We start from the raw sequence: 2176 nt of genomic DNA on the forward strand, positions 1-2176 counted from the left end.
TCAAGATTACAGTGTTTTTAACAAAATGCATTACTATGCCATAAAACTTTTTCAGCGTAGGAAAATTGTGATCCAGTGGTCTACAGAACAATAGAATAAATATTTGCATTTGCTCATTCATTTCTAAGCTTCCTATCCCAATACAAAACCTGACTTCAGTGCTGTTAGAATGCTCATTTCTATAGTAAAAACACAAAATACATTTCTTTAGTAAAAATACTGAACTTGTATGCCACTTCTACATTACTATTTTATGGTGAAAGCCAAATTAGACTTTGAAACTACTTCCTGCAAATGATCCAAGGTTTATTAGTGAATTTGATCTATTTTTAAATGTGCGTAATGTTTATTAAAACAATTGAAGTACGTGCATTAACTTGTTTTTGATTTTTCCTTTTTTCTAGTAAGATAAAGCAAGGTCTTTTGCCTAGCTTGGAAGATCTGCTGTTCTATACTATTGCAGAAGGGCAAGAAAAAATACCAGTCCATAAATTCATCACTGTAAGTTTTCTACTTCTCAGGTGGTTCACAAAAGCTAGGTATTGCAACAAATGGCACTTGTTAACAATTAGTAGTTAGGAATATAACATCAACTTGTCTACTATATATGTTGGGCCACAACTTGAATTGCTTTTCCAAACTTGTCACAGCAGTCAACTGATGGGACTGCTAACTGCACCCATGTGTACTTTCATTTTTACTGCTGCAAAAGTCTCATCACTTAAAAATAGTGCTATGGGGGTGTACACACGTTCAGAGCCCCCTGGCTAGAACACTAGAAAGTACCCTCAATTGCTAGCAGGGGTGGGCAGAATGGCGGATCTGGCTGGTAGTTAGACTCCATTTCCCAACACCTGTTGCCCGTGTTTTGTGGCTGGTTTCCATGGAGACCCCAGGAGGTGTGGGGCTGAAGTTTCTATGGAGGCCAGCCCCAGCAATGCTGTCAGGGTGCACATTTGGGCAGGAAGGTACTCTGGGGCTGAGGCCAGGATTTTGCAGCAGTGACAGCGTGGTCTGGAGCTGGAGCAGAGCTGTGATCTGTCCATGTGCCCTGAGCAGGGGCATGCAGACAGCAGATTGTGGCTCTGCCCCAGGTCTGGACCACGCTGTCACCACTGCAGAATCCCAGTCCCAGCCCTGGAGCAGCTCCCTGCCTGGCCGTGCGCTCTGCCAGTGCTGCTGGGGCTGGCTTCCATGGAAACTCCAGCCCCATAGAAACCCTGGCCCCGTGCCATCGCAGCTCCGCCCCTCCAGGGTTCTCCATGGAAATTGGCCTCAGTGACGTGGGCAGGGGCTGCTGGGAAATACAGTCCACTGCAAGCTGAATCAGGCCAGACTTTGCCCATGCCTGTGCTAGAGGTTGATAGGGAGTTGCTCCTTTAGCTTTCCTTTCCCCCAGGAGCAGCTGTCATCAAACTGGAAGTCATGGCAGCAGCAGGTGGTTGGGCTACTTGACAGTTGCGGCAGCTGATTAGAGTTTCCAAAGGTAATGCGACAAAGTTTTGAAACAGGAATTATTTTGTGGCAGATTCATCATTTTTATAATATTACAAACAGCCTGAACATATGAAGAGTTGGCTTTTGTAGTAATTTGTGGGTGTATATAGGGCTACAGAAGCAGTATGTGCACACTGCCTGAGACCTGTCGGTTCCCCCCCACTACTGGCTTCTGGTAGGATTTCTTGTGTCTCATGTTAAGAATGTGTACTGTATTTACCCAAATCCAAGATGACTTTGAATTTAAGATTATCCTTCCAAGAATTAGAATCTAATTTCCCATGTATAGAATCTATATATAGAAAAATATAATTAGTTATAATTATTGGGCGGAGGTGGGGGGTTGACTTGAATTCATCTCCCCACTGCTGTGGTAAAGAAAGTAGCAGTGTCAGGCCAGGGGCCACACCCCTTCCCATTATTCCCCCTGTGCTTGTGTCTGTCTCGTTTTACCTGCAACCCCCCCATGCTTGCCTCCTGCCACTACCCCTCCTGCCCATCTGTGCCTGCCCACACCCCCACCGGCAGGGGGTGTGGATGCCCGTCCCAGTCTCCTCCATAGTTCTCCTGGCTGGGTTAGGCAGTGGCTCAGCTCTAGCTTTAGTCCTGAGCCCAGGGCCAAAGCTGGAGCTGAGTCGCTGCCTGCCCTGAGCCCATACTCAAATCCAACAGCCCCCCC

At 46.4% G+C, this 2176-nt stretch overlaps 1 protein-coding gene across 1 annotated transcript in view; it reads left to right on the top strand.

Annotated features, from left to right (window-relative positions):
- Window positions 1-2176, top strand: part of GLS (glutaminase) — a 136689-nt gene that overhangs the window by 12260 nt on the left and 122253 nt on the right. Inside the window, exon 2 of the mRNA XM_019522876.1 lies at window positions 405-501. Within this exon, the coding sequence (XP_019378421.1) occupies window positions 405-501 (97 nt within the window). The remainder of the gene's footprint in view (window positions 1-404; window positions 502-2176) is intronic.

Source organism: Gavialis gangeticus, unplaced genomic scaffold, assembly GCF_001723915.1.
Source record: "Gavialis gangeticus isolate Ggan-Ray unplaced genomic scaffold, GavGan_comp1, whole genome shotgun sequence".
Lineage (NCBI taxonomy): Eukaryota > Metazoa > Chordata > Crocodylia > Gavialidae > Gavialis > Gavialis gangeticus.